This window comes from Geotrypetes seraphini, chromosome 1, assembly GCF_902459505.1.
Source record: "Geotrypetes seraphini chromosome 1, aGeoSer1.1, whole genome shotgun sequence".
NCBI classification, from domain to species: domain Eukaryota; kingdom Metazoa; phylum Chordata; class Amphibia; order Gymnophiona; family Dermophiidae; genus Geotrypetes; species Geotrypetes seraphini.
The window spans coordinates 535,379,965-535,404,006 of NC_047084.1; the positions used below are offsets into that span (position 1 = coordinate 535,379,965).

The window sequence follows — 24,042 nt, forward strand, 5'->3', positions numbered from 1 at the left end:
AGGTTAAATCCCCCAGGCTCAAGTTCCTAACATACCCCTCCCATCAGAAACCTCCAACCCCTTCCAAAGTGGTTAGAGAGGTAGCAGAAATGTCCACTCATTCCCACCTTTTGCATCTGGCTCTTCAAAATGGTCACTGAGACCTCTAACAGTATTATCATAGTACCTGTATTACTTTTAGGGGTCAGGCTTCCATATATTACTGATAGGAATCTTCAAATCCATTCTGAAGGGCTGAAGGCACCAAATGGAAGTGTGTAGGCATTATTCCACCCCATTAACTACCAGAGACCCTGGTAAGCTCATGGATGAGTTGGGGGGTGGAAAGCCTGCTAGGAGGGTTTTGAGAGGTTTGGGCCTGGGGAGCGGAGCTACTTAAGAGGAGGGGTTGGGTGCATATGCTTTGGGAGGGGGGGTGCAATTGCTCAAAAGGTCTGTGTGGCACCGAGAGATTGTTCTGGGAGGGTGCTCAGATGGCACAGGAGATAGCCTAGAGTGGGGGACTCTAATGAGGCACAGTTTGCACTGGGGTGGGGGCTGCCTCCTAAGCAGTTTTGCAGCTACTTATTTGTTCCTTTCAGCTACTTAAACCATGTTGCTCATTTTATTATAGCTGCTTTTTTGAAAGCTAAATGCTAATGCAGTTGACTTCCTTAGGGGCCTTTTTACTAGAGCTTAGCATGCACTAATGGATATTAGCATGTGGTAAGTGCCACGTGACCCATACATATGAAATAGGACATGCAGCATTTAGTGAATGCTAAGCTTTAGTAAAAGGGCCCCTGTCATCATGTGTCCGGGCCGAGCAGTATACCCATCATATATCCACACCCCCAGGCACCTTAGTTTTCTGTAAAACACAAGACAAACAGGGTTAAACACACAGTTCTTAAAACACGTGACCAGGTCTTCCTGACCTCCCGGTTGTCCTGAGGTCCTCCTTGAACTCCTCATCTCTTCAGGCTTCTCCGGAGTCCTTCCTGACCCTCCATTAGCCCTCCAGGTCTTCGGCAGCGTTCAGTGCATTTACTGGACCCTTCGTCGGTTGTCACTGTACCAGCTGGTCCCTAGGCCAGACCGCTCCTCAGTCTTTTGGCCAATGCTCCCAGGGTCGTTGGATTCTCCCAGCTTCTCCATTGCTCTGACATCTTATCCAGCACACATGCACTGAGGGCTCTCCCAGCCCCTGATTTGTTTTCTCACTGATGCACGCACTGAGAACTCGCCTGGATTCTTCTTCACTGGTCCCACCTACAGTCGTCAAGCCTAAGCCCCTCGACACCAAGCTCTAACAGGACCCCGGCTACTCTTCAGCTCTTTCCCTGCCAGTATATAGGTCCCCATGGACCCTCCCACCACCAGGCTTTCTCTGCTGCACCAGGGCCAGATCGCTCTCTCTCTCTACCGGTGTATAGGTTCCCGTGGACCCTCCCACCACAGGAAGAAGATATAGCGGATGTTATGGATAGGCCATGTGGACTTTATTTGCCAGCCTTTTTATTTTTATTTTTTTTAATTAAAGTATTTATTAAACAGTATACACAACAGTAGCAGTAATAGATAACATTTATTACACAGTACAACAGCTGCAATAATAGATAACATCGAATGCAAAACTTGAAATACATAGAAGCGCATCCACCCCTTCAATGCACCCACCACTTTACATAACCATAAGTTAACCTGTTCCCTCCAGGATAACACTTCCCCACTCCCTCAGGGTTTCCACAACCACAACCATAAGAACCCCCACCCACCTCTAAACCATAATTTTCATGAGGCATAAATATTTTCCAAGTTTCAAATCTCTGCCACTTCCAAGCAAAACTCCCCAGACTATGGTATTTCAAGGCTGTCAACCTACTTAGAACATACCAGTCTTTCAATTAAGTTACCATCAACTTCCAGTCAGGTTCAACCAACAGCTTCTAAACAGCCACTAGCACCAACCTGGGAGCAGTCAGCAACAATTTACAAAACGTATGTCCCCAGCATCCATATGAGGCTCATAATGATGTAGGAATACAGTCTCTGCAAGGCATATACTCTCCTAGCTAAAATTTGCGGAAGCATCCGAAATACAGCAACCCCCAAACCCTTGATCACTTTACAATTCCACCACCTCTGTAGGTCGGTTCCTACCTCCCCACACCCCCTCCAATACCTTCCAGCACTCCCACCCCTCTGAATTCCCAACTCCTCATTCCAATTTTATAAAATTTTTTCATATGTATGAGTAGTAAGTAAATTCCACCACCACATGTAATAAAGAAACTGAAATAGGCACATCTTCACATTGATTTAAAAAAGATAGAATTCTATCACGAACTCCACTTGAAAAATCCAATCTCCGCAATTTATTTAAATAATTCACCAATTGAATGTAAGCATATAAAGACCCAGGATCCCTCCTACTATTACACTATTACAGACAGGTCAGGAAAACTCCTTATCTTCCCTGTCTCATCCAAAACCTATGCTAAATAATAAATACCTTTAAACTCCCCCAATTTCTAAAAATCCTAGATGTCATACCAGGTTCAAAATCTCCATTACCCTGAATAGGTAACATATCTGTTATACGTGGATTGTAACCCCATAATTTAACTAAATTACCCCAGACCAGAGGTAGGGAACTCCGGTCCTCGAGAGCCATATTCCAGTCGGATTTTCAGGATTTCCCCAATGAATATGCATGAGATCTATTTGCATGCATTGCTTTCAATGCATACTCATTGGGGAAATCCTGAAAACCTGACTAGAATACAGCTCTCGAGAACCAGAGTTCCCTACCCCTGCCCCAGACTGACTTCATTGAAGTTAAAATAGCATTACCTCTTAAATAAACCGGTAATTTAGACTGATGTACATGAAGAAGAAATAATAAATGAAAATGGTGATAAAAAGCTTTCTCATATACTATAGGAGTAAATAAAACATCATCCAGAACCCAATCCCTAATATGTCTTAGTAAACACGCCTTCCCATAAATACGAAGATCAGGAAGTCCCAAACCATCCCTCATTCCTGATCCTAGTAAAAAAATCAAAAGATAATTTTGGCTTTTTCCCAGCCTAACAAAATTTAGGGGTCCTTTTATCAAGCTGCGCTAGAGTATAATACATCTCATGAGAGCCGCACTAGAGTATAATACATCTCATGAGCCTTATACCCATTTTCCATATGATGCCACATACTCTCCCAGTCCAACAAAGACAGCTCCTGTCCCAAGTTTGTTTCCCATGCTACCATACATTTCAAGGCCTCACCCCTCTTTGTATTCCAAAAATTTATAAAATGCCGAGATTGCCCTCTTCTTGAAGCCAGTTTTGTTTTGTTTTTTTATTTTTATTCATTTTAAAGCCAAAAATAAGTGCAACATATTAAACAGACATTTTACATTTTAACAACACTTAAATTCAATCAAAATTATATTCTATGACAAATACATATATCATCCCCCCTTTCTACATATCGAAAAATTGCACTCAATAAAGTATCTTCTCACCCACCCTGGACGTGTATGATCAAATGGCAAAATCAACAGTCATTCCTTACAGAATTTTGTCAATGGCTCCAAAATATCCATAAACTTTCTATAATGTCCCTGCTGTATAGCTATCATACGTTCCATTTTAAACGTGTGGCATAGAGATTCCCACCAGAAAGTATAATTGAACTGATTCCAACTTTTCCAGTTTCTCATAATAAGTTGTGTAGCAACCCCTGTCATAATAAAGAGAAGTTTATTATTCTGGGAAGATATTTGGCTTTTAGCCCTCATTAACGTGCCAAATAGCACAGTATCGTATGACAATGCCACTGGATTTTCCAACATTTTATTCACTTGACCCCAAATGGATCTCCACAACCCAAGTATCACGGGACAATAGTACAGTAAATAATCCAAAGTCCCTACCTCAAGATGACAGTGCCAGCATCTATTAGACTTGGAACTATCTACTTTCTGTAAATGAACAGGGGCCCAAAAAGATCTATGTAACAAAAAAAGTAATGTTTGTCTCATAGATGCAGATGCCGTACATCTCATCTTCCAAGTCCAAATTTGTGGCCATTAAGACACAGAAATCTGCTGCTTTATCTCAATGCTCCAAATGTCACGAAGACCAGTTTTTAGTTTTTTTATTCAAAAATTCAGATATTAATTTGAACCACTGAGCGGCCTGATGACCCAGGAAATCTGTCTGGAAGCATAGGACCAGCAAACTATACTGATTTTTAAGATTTTGCCAATCAGGGAACCCCTTCTGAATGGCTTGCTTCAACTGAAACCACCTATAATTTTGAGACTTAGCAATACCAAATGTTTGTTGCAGTCGTGAAAAGTCAAGCAGTTTTCATCTGATACTACATCATCCAGAGTACGTATGCCCTCCTTCATCCAATGCTTCCAGATGACCTTAAACTCGCCAATTTGAATCTTGGAGTTCAGCCAAAAGGACTGACAGGGGGATTTATGAATTGGAATAGGTGTTAAATTATTAATAAATTTTAATGCCTGCCATGTGTCCATTAAAATTCTATTGTCCTTATACAGCCTAGGTAACTTGATACTTAAGATGTGATCCAATCTCAATGGAGACAGGAGTTGCCATTCCAACCATAACCAATCTGAAAAATTTTCCATGAGTTCGGGGAGGATCCATTACATACCCTGACGCATTATATACCATGGAATCACAAATCTCCAGTCTCCGAAAGAAATCCTTAGTCCATACTTTGAGAAAACTAAGACTAATAAGACCATACTTTCACCAACACCACTTTGCCTTAGTTGTAAAGCTGATGATACTTCCACAACTTGACTACTGGAATCTACATGGGAATCTACATGGGAATCAACACCACTTTGATTTCCAAAATGCAACTCATCCAAAACACCGCTGTCAGATAATCTTCAACCTGAGAAAATATGACTCTATTACAGCCTTCAAAAGGCAACTGCACTGGCTACCCATCCCGTCATGAATAACCTTCAAAACTTCATGCATCATTCACCGTATACTTTACGGAAACTCCGTGACTCCTCTCATCCAGCTCTTCTCCAAGGAATGGTCTACTTCCCGCAGAACCCTCAACAGAATACTTCTAGATCTCCCTTCCACAAAAAATCTGCAATACAAATGTGTTTTCCACTCCATGCTCACCTTTCTAGGCGTAAAAACTTGGAATGACCTTATTGAAATGACCAGGAAGGAACCTAACCACACTAAATTCCGGAAGAAACTGAAAACTCATCTATTTGACACCTAATCATTTGTATCCTCTTCTCCTCCTGTATCTTCCTGCCCTCCATTGACCTCCCTATCCTCTTCTAACCCCTTCCTCTGTAATGTCACCAAGAGCTTGTATAGGTATGTGCAACGCACATATGGAAGAAATAAATAAATATAGGCTTGATGATACCTATAAAAATTGGGAAAATTTATCCCCCCCGCCGCAATTGGTTTTTGTAAAGATACTAAAGCAATTCTCACAGCTTTCCCCAGCCAAATAAATTTAGTGAGAATACTATTTAACTTCTTGTAAAAGGACCCCTGAAAAAACACTGGCAACATACCCATTTGGTAGCAAACCACAGGCAAAATCATCATAACTGTTTGTACTCTCCCCCACCATGACAGATGTAAAGGGTTCCTCCATTGCTCACACAAGAGACTACGAGGAAAAAATAGCCAAGGAGGCGAAGAACTTCAAGCCGTTCTTTCGATATATTAAGGGGAAACGACCCGCAAAGGAAGTGGTGGGACTGTTGGATGACCATGGAATAAAGGGAGCACTAAAGGAGAACAAAGCAATCGCTGACAAACTGAACACATTTTTTGCATCTGTATTTACCGAAGAAGATGTACACAGCATACCGGAACCCATCAGGCTATATGCTGGAAACGAAGACGGAAAGCTGACAGGATTGACGGTCAGTCTAGAGGAGGTATGTAGGCAGATTGATAGGCTTAAGAGCGATAAATCCCCGGGACCAGATGGCATCCATCCGAGGGTCATCAAGAAACTAAAAGGGACCATAGCTGAACTGCTTCAACTAATAGCCAATCTGTCGATCAAATCGGGAAAGATTCCGGAAGACTGGAAGGTAGCGAATGTTACACCTATCTTCAAGAAAGGTTCGAGGGAAGATCAGTGGAACTACAGACCGGTGAGTCTGACCTCTGTACCGGGAAAGATGGTAGAGTCACTGATAAAGGACAGCATCATTGATCACCTTGACGGAAACGGGCTGATGAGGACCAGTCAGCACGGTTTTAGCAAAGGCAGATTGTGTTTGACGAACTTGCTGCACTTCTTTGAGGGAGTAAAGAGACAGATAGACAAGGGCGATCCAGTCGACATTGTATATCTGGATTTTCAGAAGGCGTTCGACAAGGTTCCGCATGAACGACTACTTCAGAAAATTGCAAGCCATGGAATTGAGGGTGAAATACTCACGTGGATTAAAAACTGGCTGGAGCATAGAAAACAGAGAATGGGGGGTAAATGGACAATACTCGGACTGGAAGAGCATCACCAGTGGGGTGCCGCAGGGCTCGGTGCTTGGACCCGTGCTCTTTAACATCTTTATAAATGATCTGGACATAGGTACGACGAGCGAGGTGATTAAATTTGCGGATGATACGAAGTTATTCAGAGTAGTAAAGACGCAGGGGGATTGCGAAGATCTGCAATGTGACATAATCAAGCTCGAGAAATGGGCATCGACATGGCAGATGAAGTTCAACGTGGATAAGTGTAAAGTGATGCATGTCGGTAACAAAAATCTCATGCACGAATACAGGATGTCCGGGGCGGTACTTGGAGAGACCTCCCAGGAAAGGGACTTGGGAGTTCTGATCGACAAGTCGATGAAGCCATCCACACAATATGCGGCGGCAGCAAAAAGGGCAAACAGAATGCTAGGAATGATAAAGAAGGGGATCATGAACAGATCAGAGAAGGTTATCATGCCGCTGTACTGGGCCATGGTACGCCCTCACCTGGAGTACTGCGTCCAGCACTGGTCGCCGTACCTGAAGAAGGACACGGTACTACTCGAAAGGGTCCAGAGAAGAGTGACTAAGATGGTTAAGGGGCTGGAGGAGCTGACGTACAGCGAAAGATTAGAGAAACTGGCCCTCTTCTCTCTCGAACAGAGGAGATTGAGAGGGGACATGATCGAAACATTCAAGGTACTGAAGGGGATAGACTTAGTAGATAAGGACAGGTTGTTCACCCTCTCCAAGGTAGGGAGAACAAGAGGACACTCTCTAAAGTTGAAAGGGGATAGATTCCGTACAAAGTAAGGAAGTTCTTCTTCACCCAGAGAGTGGTAGAAAGCTGGAACGCCCTTCCAGAGGCTGTTATAGGGGAAAACACCCTCCAAGGTTTCAAGACAAAGTTAGACAAGTTTCTGCTGAACAAGAACGTGCGCTGGTAGGGCTAGTCTCAGTTAGGGTGCTGGTCTTAGACCAGAGGGCCGCCGCGTGAGCGGACTGCTGGGCATGATGGACCACTGGTCTGACTCAGCAGTGGCATTTCTTATGTTCTTATTTCTGTGACCTTTAGCAATACAGATTTTTCATTTACTTTCATCGTCTCTTCCAGCGTTTCATGAATCTAAATACCTAAATATTTTATACCCTTTTCCTTCCAAAGGAAGGAGAATGAATCAAATAATCCTTCTGGACAATGTACATTTAGTGGAAGAACCTCCGATTTACTCCAATTTATTTTATACCCTGAAAATTTCCCAAATCTATCAATCAAATCTAGTATATGTGGAATGGTAGTTTCAGGATTCCTCAAATGAAGCAAAATATCATCTGTATACACAGAGACTTTATATTCCCGACCTGCATAAGGAATACCCTGAATCTCCTTTGCCTGTTGAATAGCCAATAACAAGGGTTCCAAAACAATATCAAACAGTAAAGGAGATAATGGACACCCTTGTCTAACTCCCCTCTTCAGACAGAAATGTTTAGAAAAATTATTATTAATATATAATCTGGCAGAAGGGGAACTATACAAGGTTTGAATCATTTGTATAAATCCGGAACCAATACCAGACCAATCCATTGCTTGATACATGAAGGTCCACTCCACACGATCAAAGGCCTTTTCTGCATCCAAATTTATAAAGTGCCGAGATTGTCCCCTTCTTGAAGCCAGTTTTCCCCTGAAGAAGCTCCCCCAGCATGCCTGAGCTTTCATTGTGGTCTGAACTGACTCTGGCCCCTCCGCAATTCTATCTCCTCCTAGTGCCCAAGGCAAGTTCAATAGCAGAACTTTACCCACTCCTGCCTGTTCAATCTCCATCTATCGTTTATACTCCTGAGTTTTCCATTCCAATAATGCTTTCAATTGGGCTGCTTTATTTTGGCAAATGAGGAACTGATAGCACCCCCCCACACATACACTCCTTTTTATCAAGACATAAGACCTGACTTTCCATTCTAGAATGCTTATGTGTCCAAACAAATCCTAATATCCTCCTCTGCAAGGAGTCTAATACTCTCTTCCCCACACAAATCAGAAGGCTTTGAAATAAAAATAGGAGATGCAGTAAAACAACGATTCTGACTGCTTCAATACGACCCAAACAAGGAAAATATAAGCCTAAATCCAAGCCAAACTTGTCTAAATCCTGCAGAATCATTCATAAAGTAGGTGCATAATTAAGATCATATAAGCTCATCCCGGATTGCCCCAGGAGAAATCGGTCATCATTTTCTCTATTAGCAAGTTAAATACTGTTAGCAGTACTTTTGGTTGTAAAATATTGTCCTAAGACTGTATCATATTTAACTACTTCTATGTTGGCAAGATGAAAAATTGCCAGTCAGTGTTTAAGTATGAATGATTATAACCCGCAGAGTGGTGAGTGCAGCTTTGTCTTGGGCAGACTGGATGGACAGGGCAGGTCTTTATCTGTTGCCATGTACTGTGTAACTATGTTACCTCTTCATTTAATGCTATATTCTCTCTCTCCAATTATGTTTTTTAGGCTTCTAGCATTTGTATACAGACATTTCAAAATTTGATTTTGTTTGTATCTACAGTATATCTTGCTTAGCAGTTGCCAGGGATAATTTGCAATCTAATTGGTCTACTCTTCCCTTAAAGGCAACAGCTTACCTTTTGTCTTTACTGCATCCTCTCTATTAGCAAGCTCTTACTTCCCTGTTCCAAACCATGCGCTCCTGAGTGACTATTGGCTTTCTCTCTGATTCTAATTTAAAAGTAGATCAACCTCCTATTTAAATGTCATTGCCTGCATGCCTAGCTGGTGCAGGCACTGAAATTAATAACAGGCTTAATCGGTGCCAATAATTGGCACTTAACACCTCATAATTGGCTCCCGGTTTATTTTAGAATTCAATTTAAATGCGCTTGTATTTCTTTTAAAATTCTACATGGTATCTTTAATCCTCTTATTCCTTTATTTTGGAACGTTTACCGATTCTCCTTTGAAAGAGGTATCCAACAATTTAAACTCTCCCTTCCTTCTAAAAAAAGGGATTAAAGGAGTCAAGATCTTCAGTCAATCTTTGGTTTTTAAATTCTCTCAACTCTGGAATGATCTCACTTTTTTTTTAAGGAGTTCCAGTTCGTTTTAATTTTTCGGTAAATTTTTTAAAACTACTCTATTTGCCAAACATTTTGAAAAATGAATTATTTTGAAATTTTGCTATCTTCTATTTATCATTTGTAAATCACTTCCATTTATTTAATTGCCATAAACCAAGTCAAGCCTTCTCAGAATGATGACTCGGTATACAAAGTTAAGCTTTAGTTTAGTTTGTTTTAGGTCCCAAGATCTTTATTGAAATTTTATAATAAACATACATACAACAGGAAAGAATATACCTTCTGAAAAGTCTGTTTCACGAACTATTAACACAATGCAAAAGATATTCATGAGATGTTTTATAACGACTAACCCCAAACCCACCCATCCCTCCCCTTATGCAAAGAGTGAAAAACCATATCAACTTTCATACATAAACATACATGCATATCCATTCTTTCAATAACATTCAACCATTATCTACATATTCTTGTATAGGTTTATTTATTTATAAATATAAAAACAATACATTATACAACTAAAAATCATGTTGTCTTAACATCTGAACTTCTGTCCAACTAACAGTCCATTTAAATAAATGCAGTAACATTGGAAACTCAAGGTTAATCTTGTGAACCTTATCCTAGAAGTACTCAGCCATAGTCTGGGGAGAAAGAGGAGGAGAGTTTGAAGGTGAGGGCACTTTGAGTAGAGAGTTCAGTGTGGCAAAGACACGGTGTGGGCTGGAGCCAAGAGAGTTAGTCAAATGGGCGTAGTTAGGTGCCTAACTAGAAAAACACAATTCTATAAAAAACATACCTAGTTCAATGCGCCTACCTAAAAGTGAACGCAGTTAGGAGCGGATTGTAGGTGTGTTTTTGAGTTAGGCACCTTTTTTGTGAAATAAATGTCGTTAGGTGCCTAACCCAAGAAAACCCTGGCATAAATTAGGTGTACCTATAGTTAGGAGCCTAGCGATGTTTAAGCCAGTTTAGGTGGCGATAAGCGTGATTTCATACAGTATGCCTAACTTTTACAGAATCGCGCTTTGCATCAAATAGGCAGTGCCAATTTTTAGGTAGATTATATAGAATCAGACCTAAAATGTCTGTATAAAATTATACCCACTGTGAGAGAAAACCCCTAGCAAATAGGCTGCATCTGTTTGATGCTAGCTGAGATATTTTATTGCAGCTTTACAGCACAAACTGTACTGAAGCAACTTTTCTGCTTACTGCATTTTGTACTAAAACAAAAAAGATGACCTCCCTTCAGAGTGGCAGCTCCTAAGAAGAAGAAAGACTTAGCCCAATGTGAACTCATAACATAAAATAAAGCATTCTCCTATGAAAAGAATAATAAAAATAATATGAAAGCCATCATAACAGTATCTGCTATCATAAAGCAAAAGAAAAAAAATTGATCTGTGAAATCTGTATAGTCACAAAAATAATAGCATCAATACAAAGTAGGAAGATGAAATTACACAGAAAAACAAACTTACCATAATTCCTGTTAATAAACAGACTCCTTTTCCACAGTATGTATTGGGTACCATGTCACCATATCCAATAGATAGAAAAGTTATTGAAATTAACCACATTGCTCCGAGAAAGTTGCTTGTAACGTCCTGTTGATCATGGTACCTACAAGAAGCAGACGTAAATATTCACTTATAAAAAAGTATGAGCATATTTTCACTTTGAAAATTATCCCAGCACAAGTATTTGCATGCATTTGCACCAGCTAATTTTCAGTTAAATTATGTAGGTGCTTTTGAAAATTCAAAGAACGCATGTGCTTTACCTACATGTAGAGTGGAAAACTGTAAAATAAATTATTTAATCTATAGAATTGAGTTATAAAATTACCCTTCTTAGATGTTATGGTATATTCGCATTCCATCCATTTTTTACATTCTGGTGTCTAAAAGCTTTTTTACAATTTTACAAATTCAAAGTCAAAGAACAATTGTAGAAATATTCAAAAATAATTAAGAATAAGGAACCAATAACTCTTGAATTGAATCTATTGTCATAGCACAATCAAATAAGATCTGTTTTCACAAAACTGCTTTAACAAAGACCATAATAAGTTAGGTGGAGCCCATCTGTGTTCAGTCACAGTTGTTGAGCTGATTCAAATTTTCCTGGACGAAGGATCAAGTGGGTTCTGTTTTATGAAGTGAATGTGAAACAAAGGTCCAGACATGCTAAATATGGAGTTGTCAAAAGACCTCTGGGATAAAGTTATTTAAGAACATAAGAATTGCCGCTGCTGGGTCAGACCAGTGGTCCATCGAGCCCAACAGTCCGCTCTCGCGGCGGCCCTTAGGTCAAAGACTAGTGATCTAATTGAGTCTAATCTTACCTGCATACGTTCTGGTTCAGCAAATAATTGTCTAACTTTGTTTTGAATCCCTGGAGGGTGTTTTCCCCTATAACAGCCTCCGGAAGAGCATTCCAGATTTCTACTACTTTCTGTGTGAAGAAGAACTTCCTTACATTTGTACAGAATCTATCCCCTTTTAACTTTAGAGAGTGCCCTCTCGTTCTCTCTACCTTGGAGAGGGTGAACGACCTGTCTTTATCTACTAAGTCTATTCCCTTCATTATCTTGAATGTTTCGATCATGTCCCCTCTTAGTCTCCTCTTTTCAAGGGAGAAGAGGTCCAATTTCTCTAATCTCTCACTCTACAGCAACTCCTCCAGCCCCTTAACCATTTTAGTCACTCTTCTCTGGAGATTTACTTTTTAAATATAAACAGAACAATGCAGATGCAAATTCCTTGGTATTTGTTCAACAGTTCTCTCCCTTAGCCTTGAATATAAGAAAAGTTATATTGAAACATTGGCATGTAGCCAAGCTGGTGTTGGGACCTGTATGTGAGAACCCTATCTTTGCTTTGAAATGAACCAAGAACCTGGGTGAGATCATCAGTTCAGGGCGTAGATACACTTCAAGCGAAGAACAGCTGAAAGGGCATGACAGCTGCGGAGGGTGCCAATGGTGCCCGTACTCTGTAAATGGGGATAGTTGGACTCACCCCCAGACCGGTAAAGTATACTATGCTAAAAATAAAATGAACTGTAAATCAGCATTTGTCATTTATATCATCCAGTGTCCTTGCCCTAAATTATATGTAGGACGTACCAAAAGTTCCATTAATATCAGATTAAACAAACATAAATCTAGGGTACATACCAACAGCGAAACTGCTCCTTTGGTCCGCCATTGGACTTTATTTAAACATACTATGCGAGATCTACAATGGCGAATAATTGACACTGTAAAAATAGGGTGGGAGGGAGGCAATATAGAATGAACTTTAAATCTCAAAGAATTACGCTGGATGTTCGAATTAAACACTATGGGGCTCATAATTGAAAGAGAAAAACGTCCAAAAACCGGCCTAACTCGGCACTTGGATGAACATATCCCAAATACGTCCAAGTGCCGATACAAAAAATGGGTTTTGAACATATTTCTAAACAACCTAGGCCTTCATAGTGCCACTGAACGACCAAAACTAAATGGGGCGTTTCAGGAGGAGTGTCAAGGGCGGGATTTGAGCTTGACGTGGGCCAGCTTAGACTTAATCGTACAGCATGTATAACCGAAAGTTATACAGCCCAGTATCAACGGAACTTGGACATTGTGACTTAGACCATGTAAAACATGGTCTAAGTCACAAAAACCCACCTAAAGCCACCAGATAAGCACTGCAAACACATAACACAGACCCCCACACACTACCCCAGTGATCACTGACCCCACCACCCCCATAAAAATATTAATCACACCTTTAAAATTCAGCCTCCAGACCATCATCACCTGACCACCTGGCATAGGAAAGCCTAGTCGTCCAGCACAGAGGCGGTTTAAGTCCTCTTGGGGGTGGGTTAGGGACCCATAGAGAGGAGGACCCATGCCCATAAGCCCCTGTAATCACTGCATTGATACTTATATATGTGCACTCCCCTAAACACCCCCAAATCCCTTTTTTACTGGCATATAAATGGCTCCTGCAGCCATATGGGCTATTAGGGTGGTAGATAAGTGGGTCTAGGGGATTCTGGAGGTGGTTTGGGGGCTCACCATGACCTATAAGGGAGCAGTAGTGAGAAGAAGCTATGGCACCCTTTTTGTGACGTTCAGAGCAGTGCCCTGTAAGGTACCCCACTATTTAGGTGCCATGTCTGGGTGTTCAGTCCATCACTTTGCAGACCCCTCCCACGTCCAACAGGGCTTGTTCTAGGTGTTTTGGACTTGGATGAAAAGTTGGACGGAAATGTGGTATAAAGATGGACGCTTTAGCGACTTGGATGATCAGATCGGCAGGACCTATGCTTAGACGATTTTCGAAAGAAAAAATATTTTGGACGTATTTTTTGAAAATGTGTCTTAGGCTGTTTTTTACTTTGGACAACTTGCGAGTTGGACGCAAACAGACTTATATGTCCCTTTCGATTATGCCCCTCCATGGCCCCATATGGGTTAAATGAGACCAATGATAGGATGGTACAAGCTAAATAGGTGGGCTTTTCGAGTAGGCAGGTTAAATGTTTTCTTGGGTTCTGACTGGAGATCAGACTGGGTGGGTTGACATCACGGAGGGGTTGTTTTTATTAGTGCTGTAAAAAAAAAAAATGCCGTGGCCATATTGAAATCTATGGAGACAAAGTGTAATGGAGTAAGCGAGTTGCTTATGGATTCTGGTAAGCAGCTGAAATATTTTTAAGATGTTTAGGTTTTAAGTGAGCTAGCTTGGTCTAATAATAAGCTTTATTTTACAGCACTTCCAGTACCTCGACTCTGAAGAAGTAAGAAACGCGTCGGAAGGAAACTGGTGCAGCAACGTTACTGACTAAGCTAAATCTTGATTATAAAAGTATATGATACTTATTGAATGAAACAATGAAATAAGAATGAAATATAGTCAATTACTGTTGTTATTAAATCAATGTAGACACACGTATAAGAAAATTAACCTACACACCAAAGAAAAGGGGAACTGGTGAGGAGTGCTGCCACACCGATCTAATTGATCTTATGATCTACCTGCTCGGGTGGTAATCTGAGGATCCCCGGTGTGATAAAAGGATTAAATAAATAATAAAAAAAGAAGGCTGGTTGGCAGCTTGAGAAAATCAGTGCTACTTAACCTGAGCTATACACAAGCATTTGAGTTTTGTTCCCCTTGTGGGGTCAGCTCACAATAGATTAAGACTTCACGCTGAGGACCCACAAATATCTTCATTAATTCACTTTTTGATACATTCATTATTTTCCCCAGAGTGAATGTTATTGTGACTGTTAGGGGAACTATTTATTTGGTATTGTTGGGCTGTGCTCCCTTTGGGGCTTATTTGTGTCAAAGCATTTTGAACCCGAAAGGCAATATGTCAGTGCAACAATATGTTAAAGGAATGGAAATAATTCTTTGAGGACAGAGGTGTGAAACTCTGCAGTCTGTTTGCAGATGAAGCAAGGTGTCAAAAGGGAACTCTCTGTGGTATTTCTCTTTGAAAATCTACACACGGTGCATATTTTTCTACATTTGAACTTTGCATCTGGATGAGAGGAGAACGTTCTTGTGCTGTTTTGAAAATAAAATCTTTGTGCATACTTTCATTCCCCAAATCTATAGCAACATAAAGGCACAGAAAATGGACGATAAAAACCATATGTGGCTTATTTAATTAATTTAATTTAATTTAAGCCTTAAGTTTATATACCGCATCATCTCCACAAAAGTGGAGCTCGACACGGTTTACAAATCTTAAATATAGGAGGAGAGAGGAGAAAGATTTACAAGAGCATTTGAAAAGAGGAGAAGAAACAAAGAGAAAAGATGTTAAGATGAATTAAATAAGGAATGGGTACTTTGAAATTCCCTTACTGTCCCGAAGGCTCACAATCTAACTAAAGTACCAGTCTCCCTATCCATACCAACTACAAAGCTCTATATTTCCTTCTTCTCAGAGGTCCTCTACGCTTTTCCCAAACTTTCTTGAATTCAAACATAGTCCTTCGCCTCCATCACATAAAAACATAATATTTGATGGCAGATAAAAGACCTGCAAAGTCTATCAAGTCTGTCCAACAAGACATACACATAGCATAAGATATGACATGACAACATAAGTGCAATATGCATACATGATCTTGGTTTGTCCTTACACTATTTTTTTACTCCATTGAGAAAAATATCATATCACTTTCTTCGGAACAGCTATTTCGCTGATAAGCAGTTGAACAGCTTATCAGCGAAATAGCTGTTCTGAAGAAAGTATAAATATGATTTTCCTCTTTGATGTACTGCCTGCTACCTATATATATATGTACTGCCTGCTACCTATATATATATCTATATCTATATCTATCTATCTATCTATATATATATATGCCTCTAAAAGAAGGGGAGAAAGATTTAAAATATTTATTGTTTTAAAAGAAGTAAGAAGAAATAAATAAGATAAAATTAATTGAAAAAAGAATATAAAAAGGTAAAAAAATAAAAATAAAAATAAATATTAAGGGGATCTGCATTCACTACCTCCTTGAGATGGAAATCTATCTCATGCATATTTATTGTGGATATCCTGAAAACCTGACCTGGCTCCAGCTCTTGAGGACTGGAATTGCCTACCACTGACCTAGTACAATAGGTAGTATAGAAAGTTAGATTTTCTGAGGGTCTTATGATATTTTTCGCAATTGAGTAAAAAATAGTGTATAGTGTTTAATCCATTTCGAGTGAAGTGAAACAGTATTGTTTGGTTTGTCCTTGCCATTTTCAGGCCACAGACAACAGAAGCCTGCCTGGCACTGTTCCCCCAACTACTAGAGCTGCCTTTAGAGCCCCCCCCCCCCCTCTAGTCCAGTCCAGTCCAAAAGCAAACTATATGCACATCTCCTTACGAGAGGCATAGAAGGATATGGGTGACTAAAAATTACGCCAGGTGTACACCTGACAGGGCCTCCTCGTGTGAAGGTCTGATCCGGGGATGGCGCTTCTTATGTTCTTATAATTTCTCTATGATGTAGCTACCAAATATAGGTAAGCCTTTTCTAAATCTAATCTGGAATTTCTGAGTTGCACTATATCCAAAATAGGTTCAAGGCAACTTACAATTTGAAAATTACTGGTATAAAAATTATTGGTATACTCATAGACATATAAATCAATTTTGTTCCATGTGTCAATTGTGCCTAACCTTTCTAAAAACACCTCCTAAATGAACAAAAATAAACGACGAGTCGTTAGGTCAATTATGTGCCCTTATGAAGAAAAACTATTAACTTGAATCCCATTTATATTGTTTCTTTACTTCAAAAGTAGAATGTTAAATCTTTCTTAAGAAAAGTATTTCATCCTTACATATGGTTCTCTGGCAACAGGAAAGATGAAAAGCATACACTTATTCTATCTCAGTTACAAAAGAGGTACCATAATTAAAACTGGAATATGCACAGGAGTTAGAGAATTATGTGGATTGAACAACAGTAAATAAAGTCTAAAGGAATGAAATTTTACATATGTTCTAGAGAACAAATAATGTAGGATACTATTTCCCTCTAAAGTCAGACACCAATGGAACATGTAAGTCCTAGGATACTAAGGCATATGCCTGTTACAATTACAAATGTAACTCTTAGCCATGTGCTCACTTATATGGACAACTTCTTTAGGGTGTAAATTAGAGAATGACACGGGGAAAAAATCTGTCCCCGTCACCGCCCCGTCACCGGCCCACCATCCTCTGCACCGCCCCGTCACCGCCGTTTCCTTCACCGCCCCGTCACCGTCACCGCCATCCCTTTCACCGCCCCGTCACCGCCACTGCCATCCCATTCACCGCCCCGTCACCGTCCCCGCTGCATCCATTTTCCGTTTTCATCCCCTTGGCCCAGAATCCTTTTCCCTTTCACTCCCTCCTTACAGTTTGAGCCGGGAACACGGGTGATCGCACGGTCCTCGCAGCCCCCACCCGCCTGCCCAATCGATCGTAGTGATTAGCCAGCTCTCTCCCTTCTCCTCACCTTAGTTTGCAGGCTTTCTTTTTCAGCGACCTGCACGCTTTCCCAAAGAGCCGCGCACGCGCGGCTGCTCAGTGTTCAATCTTCTGCTCTGCTGCAACTTCCTGTTTCCGGTTGCGTCAGAGCAGAAGATCGAAACTGAGCAGCGGCGGGTGCGTGGCTCTCTGATAGCGTGCGGGTCGCCGAAAAAGAAAATCTACAAACTAAGGTGAGGAGAAGGGAGAGAGCTGGCTAAACACTAGAATCGATTGGGCAGGCGGGTGTGAGCTGCGGGGACCGCGCGATCCTTCATGCCTCACTGCGGGGACAAGACCATTCACCGCCCCGCGGGCGGTGAATGGCCTTGTCCCCGTCGCCGCAGCGACTGCTAGTTTTCTTCCCCGTTTTCGGCGGGTGACCCGCGGCTAAAATGCGGTGGCCGCGGGTAAACCGCCACCGTGTCATTCTCTAGTGTAAATGCAAGGGACTGTAGCATGAGTGGGGCAGAGGCATGTGCAACATGTATGTGCATGACTCACATTTAGATGCATGCATTTACTATTGACACAACATAAGTGGACATGCCTAAATGTATTTATTGTAGGTATTTACATACCACCTATCGAAGTTATCTAAGCAGTTTACAATCCGGCTCAATCATTTTCTCTATATGGCCCGGGGGGCTCACAATCTATCTAACGTCCCTAGGGCAATAGAGGAGTGACTTGCACAGGGTCACAAGGAGTAGTGTGGGATTTGAACCCACAACCTCAGAGTGCTGATGAGGCTGTTGCTCTAACCACTACGCCACTCCTTCCTCTAAAAATATAGGTATGAAGATTCCATGCTAGTACTCTATCTATAACACTACACTAATCTGGGTGTCCAGATGTCATTACAGAATTAGAATTAGGTATGCTGGGGGGGCGCTAGTGAGCCCGATGAGTTAAGTCGCGGACTGCACACGCTCCGGCGCTGAACTCAATAAAACAATCAAAAGAGCATCAATCACGAGGTGATTTTCGCCTGCGGTGTGCCGACTAGGAAGGGGAAAACAGCGCGAACTCATGGCATTGGGTAAGCCGTCAAAAAGGAAAAGCGCCGAGCCTGTTTCTCCGAGCAAAGCGCCTCTTTCTAAACCGAAGACGTGGCTTCCGCCGCCATTTTAGAGGAGCTGCGCTCGATTCGCGAGCTCCTGGTAGACACGAGGCAGGACATAAATGATTTAAGGTCTGACTTTGCCTCAATGAAAGAAGACTACACAGGCAAAAGTGGGCGAGTTGGAATCACGGTTTGTGGGAGCGGAAGCGACCATTAAAAATCTGCAAAAGCAAACTGCTCGCATTCCAGCGCTTGAAAGGGCGCTTGAGGCTGCAGATAATCGTGCACGCCAGAACTGCTTCCGTCTGCTGGGACTACCGGATGGTCGGGATGCCTGCGATCTCACTGAATTTTTGGCTGTACTTCTGCCCCAACTTTTGAAAATGAATGATGACTTTAAAATTGAATTTGACAATGCTATCCGGCTATCACAGCCCAATGTTATTCACAAGAAATATCCACGCCCCATACTGGCTTCTCTACTAAAACATCAACAGGTACTTAAAATTATGCAACATGCCAAACTGCATGCCCCACTCACTTTTGAAGGAAACAAGATCCTCATCCTGCCTGACCTTGCTAAGGAAACTCCTAAAAGGAGGAAATTGCTTCTCTCGTACCGTCCACAACTCAAGTCCATGGGGGCCAAATTTGGAATGTTTTATCCTGCACGCCTGCGGGTAACTCACAATAATGTGACTAAAGATTTTCATTCTCCTTCAGCGTTAGCCGATTTCATTGAATCTGTGAACCCTACCTTGATTGATAAAACCTGATAACCTGTATGCCTTATATATACATGCTATATGGTTTCACATATATGATGCTCTGTATTTATCTTTGTTTGTGCCAGGAGTGTTGCTGATCCTTTGAACTTTCTCTTACTGCTCACTGACCTACAGTATGCTAGATGTTTGTCTAATGTTCTTTTATGTTATTGCAGTGTCTATTAAGCAGACTTTAGCAGGATTAGAAAGCCTGATGTTAACCAATGAGAGGTTGAAAATGTATTATATTGTCTTCTTACCCCATGTTGAGACTCGAGTGATGTATCATGATATTTTGGTCCTATGTCTCTAACCTGTTTTTCCTTGAACGTAAAAGGCTTTAATAACCCGATTAAAAGACTCAAAATCTTGAAATATACTGAATCTCACCAACCTGATGTAGTTTTTTACCAGGAGACCCATCTGAATGCAATGGAAACCTCTAAGATTGCACCGAAATGGGCATACTCACCACTATTTTCTCCATCTTTAGGACGTAAAAACGGAGTTCTTACTTTGATCCGTAAGAGACCAGATCTTCAAATAGTTTCCTCTGCGCATGATATGGAGGGCAGATGGCTTCAAGTTAAATTGTTGGTGAGTGGCGCTTGTTTTTACCTATATAACATCTACGCACCCAATCAAGATTGCCCAGAATTCTTCGACACTCTCACAACTGAGGTAGGAGCCTCTTCAGATGGCCCCTGTATTCTAGGTGGAGACTTCAATCTCATTTTATGCCCAGAGAAAGATAGAAAATCAAAGGTGCCATACAAAAAACCTAAAGCATGGTACCGTCTTCAGGATCTACTTTTCCAGCTGAAACTACTGGACCCTTGGCGCTTGCTACACAAAGAGGATTCTACTTTCACGTTCTTCTCACCGCCCCACGCATCTTACTCTAGGCTAGACTTCTTTTTAATCAGTTACTCCTTGGTGGAGAAATTGAGTGATTCGGACATATTGACTTTAACGGTTTCTGACCACTCGGCTATTACAGTGACTTTTCATGATCTCCTTCCGACCAATTCTCAAAAGATGTGGAGATTCAACTCCACCCTGTTGTCGGATCAGCTGTTCATAGAACATGTTAATCTTCATATTAGAGTTTTCTTTGAACTAAATCCTGTGAGTGATACCTCGTGGCAAATCACTTGGGACGCTTTCAAATCATATATAAGAGGCCAGATTATTGCCTACGCATCAAAAAAGAAGAAAGAAGATAGACAATGCCTACAGAACCTGGAACGCCAAATTACTACTTTAGAAAAGGCTCATTTTGCAGATCTTTCCAATCCTATTATATCTGTCCAACTTGGTAAACTCCGATATGAATACAATCTACACCTTAGCACCATTGCTTCAGCAGAAGTATTCCTGCAATCGGCATCCTATTATGCCACTAACAACAAAGCTGGGCATCACCTGGTTAACTATTTGAAGATAATAGCGGAGAGGACTCAGATCCCTGCCATCAACACGGATATTGCTACTACCCTAACAGATAACTTGGATATATGCAACCACTTTCAGGTTTACTACAAGCAACTCTACACCTCAGAGATGCCGGACCCGTCTTGCATCAAGGCTTACCTCGACCAGATCTTTGGACCCAAGTTGGACGAACAGGATAACATTTCTCTCACACAACCTATACAGTTGTCTCAGCTCACTGAATCCTTACAATCTATGGCTAAATGAAAAGCTCCAGGTCCGGACGGACTAACAGTTGAATTTTACTTGGCGTTCCAAACACTCCTTCTTCCAATAATGCTGACATATTTTCACTCTCTCATTGACCTCGGCTACGCCAAGGGCTCCTTTACTGAAGCTGTGATCATCGTTATACCGAAACCTGATAAGGATCCACTGAAGGTACATAACTATAGACCTCTCTCACTCATAAACATTGACGCTAAGCTATTTGCAAAAATATTAGCTCTAAGATTGCAAACTGTACTACCAAAATTGATTAGTATGGAACAGACTGGTTTCCTAAAAGGGAGACTTTCCAGTGACAACACCAGGCTCTTCTCCCATGTACTCTCTCTGGCTCCAACATATATGCCTGATGGAATTACTATGTCTCTCGATGCCGAAAAGGCTTTCGACCGAGTGGAGTGGCCTTTCCTATTTCAGGCACTACTATGGTTCGGCTTTTCAAATGATTTCATCAAAATGATTGAGGTCTTATACTCTAATCCATCCACCCGTCTTCGTATTAATAATGTCTTTTCAGACTCATTCACACCGTCTAGAGGAACAAGACAGGGTTGCCCCTTGTCACCTCTGCTATTCAACCTAGCTCTGGAGCCTTTACTTCTGGCCTTGAGATCTGATTCATCGATTCGAGGACTCTGCATTGATGAAGTACATATCAAAATGACGGCATACGCAGATGATATCCAACTGTATGCTTCTATGTCTTCCTTACCGTCTATAATCAATAACATAGCTGCCTATTCTTTAGTATCTGGATACAAACTGAATAAATCTAAGACCGAGGTCATGTCTCTGACTGGAAAGCCTTGCGGAGACATTATTAAGCAGTTGGATTTGAAATATGCTCCTGAAAAACTCAAATATCTGGGAATCTATTTTGGAGACTCTATGGAGGAAACCCTGGACTTGAACACATCCCTTATACTTCAGATTATCAACTCCACTACTTCCAGATGGTCACCGTTGAAATTGTCATGGTGGGGTCGTTTGGACTCCCTGAAAATGGTGCTGATCCCGAAAATTACTTATATATTATCAATGATACCTGTTCTTTTTCCCGCATCGTCATATAAAAAATTTGAATCACTCATGTCCCAGTATTTATGGAACAAAAAAGTACCGCGAATAGCCTTAAAAAAGCTAAAAAGCCCCAAGGAATGTGGAGGAGTCAATTTCCCTGATCTGTATTATTATCACCTGGCCTTTCTATGTAGACAGGGCTCCCAGTGGTTGTCTACTCCTGTGGAAGAACATCCTCCCATCTGGCTAATTCTAGAGCGCAAACTATTTGGTGAACAATACCTACAATACCTACCATTCCTCCAACCGGACCGTAAGATTAAGGAGAATCACATCATTTCTGCTACTAGGATTGCGCTTCAAACTGTAGACGACCTTGCTCCCCTTTCTTGGAGGGATACCATGGCCTCACCCATTTGGCGAAACCCTCATCTAAAGATACAAGGCCAATATATTGAATGGCAGTCGTGGCGCCGACTGGGAATTTGGTCCATTCAACAACTAAGAGAAACTGATTGCTTTGTACCTTTCAACCATTTGACTAAGGTCTTTGGTATATCGCCAACTCAATATTTTCAGTGGATACAGCTGATACATTGTCTAACTTCATATCTCAAACGTAATAAACTCTCAAATGATCAACCTACCATCTTACAATGGGTGACCCAGATTCAATCTCTTCCCGGACAGGCTTCCCGTTGGTATAAAATATTACACAAAAAGAAGTTCACATCCCCAGATGTACTTTATGAAAACTGGGCTCGAGATGTTCTACAGCCGGACTCTATTCCGGAGTGGGAGAATATATGGATGACATCCTTTAAAGCGATGAAGTCTTCAGCAATGTCACAATTAACCCTTTTTCTTGATCACAGAGTGTATTGGACTCCAGATAAATTACACAAAATTGACGCATCCATATCGGATAAATGTTGGTCCTGTACTACTCAAGCTGGCACTTACAAACACATGATTTACCATTGTTCCTTTTTACAACATTTCTGGAGTGAGATATGGCTCACTATTAGTAAGATTCTACATATAACTGAACCCATTTCATACAAGGTTGTTATATATGGTGCTACTGTTCTTACAACACAGTTAGATAAATTTGAGTCTAGGTTGTTTGCTTGTTTGATACTCATTGCTTTTAAATCTATTTTATCCTCCTGGAAGGACTTCTCAATCCTTTCTCATGCCCACTGGTGGAACTCAGTATGCTTATATGCCAAGTTTGAAAAAGTTGCTGCGGAGAAAACCAATTCTCTCCCGACTTTCTTGAAAGTATGGACTCCTGTTATGGACTATTGTTTGACCTAAATGTACTGATTGCCCCAATTAAGCCTTTATAGTTCTTACTATCATAAACGCTTTCCTTTTTGACCTCACATACCTGCTAAGATCTATGTGTATTAGGCCTCAATACTTCTGTTCACTGCTAGTTATAATCAGATGGTTACGAATGTACCTTTCTTATCACAGTTTACATATTTGTTCATGTTATGGTTTTTCTTATGTTTTTGTGAAAACTTTCAATAAAAAGATTGAACTTAAAAAGAATTAGGTATGCTGCATCTAGGCACCTAAATTTTTGCACCCAGCTATAGAATTGCCCCCCATATCAACATTAATCAGGGCCATTTGCTGACATATTCATGAAAGAAAATAAGTCTTGAACAAAAGTCCTTAGAGAATGTGTACATGAGAGAGATTGGCCTGGAGCTGAATATTTGCATATATTTGAGAAGAAATATAAGAGTGGTGGGAAATGAGAGAGGACATCATGAATGGGATCTGGGTAGAGCTGGCTTAAAGTACGAGCAAGGT

At 41.0% G+C, this 24,042-nt stretch overlaps 1 protein-coding gene across 1 annotated transcript in view; it reads right to left on the minus strand.

Moving 5' to 3' along the window:
• KCNN2 (potassium calcium-activated channel subfamily N member 2) overlaps positions 1-24,042 on the minus strand; it is a 323,536-nt gene that overhangs the window by 130,706 nt on the left and 168,788 nt on the right. Inside the window, exon 4 of the mRNA XM_033929086.1 lies at positions 11,088-11,229. Within this exon, the coding sequence (XP_033784977.1) occupies positions 11,088-11,229 (142 nt within the window). The remainder of the gene's footprint in view (positions 1-11,087; positions 11,230-24,042) is intronic.